Source organism: Lipotes vexillifer, unplaced genomic scaffold, assembly GCF_000442215.2.
Source record: "Lipotes vexillifer unplaced genomic scaffold, Lipotes_vexillifer_v1.1 scaffold24, whole genome shotgun sequence".
NCBI lineage: Eukaryota > Metazoa > Chordata > Mammalia > Artiodactyla > Lipotidae > Lipotes > Lipotes vexillifer.
In genome coordinates this window covers 1,230,763-1,232,846 of record NW_006782914.1, presented here as the reverse complement: position 1 = coordinate 1,232,846, position 2,084 = coordinate 1,230,763, and the positions used below count along the sequence as shown (strand labels likewise).

The 2,084-nt window shown below is 59.5% G+C and overlaps 1 protein-coding gene across 2 annotated transcripts in view; it reads left to right on the top strand.

The window, feature by feature from the left end:
• Positions 1-315: 315 nt before the first annotated feature.
• Positions 316-2,084, top strand: part of SLC27A2 (solute carrier family 27 member 2) — a 49,879-nt gene continuing 48,110 nt past the window's right edge. The window contains exon 1 of one of the 2 annotated variants that reach the window (XM_007455538.1): positions 316-1,004. In XM_007455538.1, coding sequence (XP_007455600.1) covers positions 527-1,004 — 478 coding nt within the window. In that variant the 5' untranslated portion in view covers positions 316-526. The remainder of the gene's footprint in view (positions 1,005-2,084) is intronic. The other variant, XM_007455537.1, reaches the window with a different exon arrangement.

The window sequence follows — 2,084 nt, the reverse complement described above, 5'->3', positions numbered from 1 at the left end:
TATTGATAACAACAATCTGTCGTCTCTATAAGGCACTCTATTCGGGCAGCAATGAATAACACTAGCCCTGCGCCTGCATTATCTCCTCTAATCTTCTCAGCGCCTTCTAAGGTGTCTTACGGTCACCATTTTGATAAGATCACACCACGGGGGAGTCCAGCCTTGCCCCCAGACCTCCAGACTCGGGCGGAGAGGCGGCCGAGACCCCAGTGAGCCGCGGAGCCGCCTTCCCCGCCTTGGGAGGACCGCAGGGGCGGGCCTGGCGCGCAGGTGGCTGCACCCCGACGAGGGGGCGGGCTCAGCCGGCCGGTCGTGCCCCGAAACCCGGGCAGCCCAGACGACACCGCTCCACCTGCCCGAGAGCACGCAACGGTGCCGGCAGCCCAGGCGCTCCGCCGTCGCCCCCGCCTCGCCGAGCGCCCCTGTACTGCCTGCCAGTCGTCCGCCCAGAGCCCGCGCCGCCGCCGTGCTGCACGCCCGAAGCGCGCCCTCTGCCCTCGAGGGACCTGGGGCCCCGGCCGCCGTCATGCTGCCCGTCATCTACGCGGTCCTGGCGGGGGTGCTGCTACTGCCGCTACTGGTGAACCTTTGCTCCCCCTACTTCTTCCAGGACGTGAGCTACTTCCTGCGGTTGGCCAGGAGGGCCCAGCAGGTGCGCAGCTACGGGCAGCGCCGGCCGGTGCGCACCATCCTCCACGCCTTTCTGGAGAGAGCACACCAGAGCCCGCACAAGCCGTTCCTGATCTTCCGCGACCAGACGCTCAGCTACGTGCAGGTGGACCGACGCAGCAACCAAGTGGCGAGGGCGCTGCGCGACCGCCTCGGCCTCCGGCAGGGAGAGTGCGTGGCGATATTCCTGGGCAACGAACCGGCCTACGTATGGCTGTGGCTGGGGCTGGCCAAGCTGGGCTGTGCCATGGCGTGCCTCAACTGTAACATCCGCGGCAAGTCCCTGCTGCACTGCTTCCAGTGCTGCGGGGCGAAGGTGCTCCTGGCCTCGCCAGGTGAGCCTGGGGACCGCCGCGCCCTGGCACCGGGCTCCTCCGCGCCTTGACGAGTCCGCTGCAGCGTGGCGGCAGGGGTTAGGAGAGGGTGGGGTTCGGCTCGGAACCGCAGGTGTAGAGGGAAGGGATGGCAGCCCTCCCTGAAAATGCCAATTAATGATCGTTAGAACCTTCTGTCGTGGAAGCTGACTGTGCCCGACCCTTTGTTAAGCACTACACATACAGTGTTGCTGTGAATGCTCACACGGGTAGGGTTGACTTTATAGTTGAGACCGCTCAGGCCAGAGAGGTGGAGCCTTATGCCCCAGATCACAGAATTGAGAGGAGGAGGTTAACCAGATCTATCTACCTCCAGAATCCAAGCTCTTAACCAGTGCTGACAACATACTGCGTTGAAATGCAGAGGGTCATGAGTGTGAATTCCGGAGGATCCAGAGAGACTGTTCTCACCTCTGCTGCTTGATTGGCTGTGTGATCATGGGAAAGTGACTTTCCCTCCCTGTATCTTGGTTTCCTCCTCTCTAATGGTCTTCAAGTCTGCTTCCAACTCTCAAATGCTGTTAGCCTCCCTGGATTCTCACGGCAGAGAGAAGGTGACCCCACCTACTCCCCAGGGAGAAGACTTTGGTTACCTGCTGCGGGCTCTGGTGAGCCCCCATTACATCTATAGCAACAGTGATCTTTGGTTCTGTAGTTACCTCCTGCCACATTTCGATCAGACCCGAAATGGTAACTTCATGCCCGAGTGGTCACCAGTTCAGGAAGAAACCAAGGACCTGTTACCCACAGGACTGCTGGGTTTCCCTTCCCAGAAATCTTGTCCCTGCACTTGAATAAGGACCAAGGGGTTGCTTCCCACTCTATCAGTAAGAGGAGGCCTAACCAGGTGCAGGCAAAAAGCCATGGAGGAATAGGGAGCCAGGAAGCCTCTCCTTTCTGGAATGTCTTTCTGTGCCAAGCCCTATGCCACATGCTTTTATTACCCTGAGAACTAACATATCATTACCCCCTGCCATACAACTGAGGAAACTTAAAATTCTGACCTTAGTCTGTCCAGTTTCAAAGCCCATGACTTTCCCT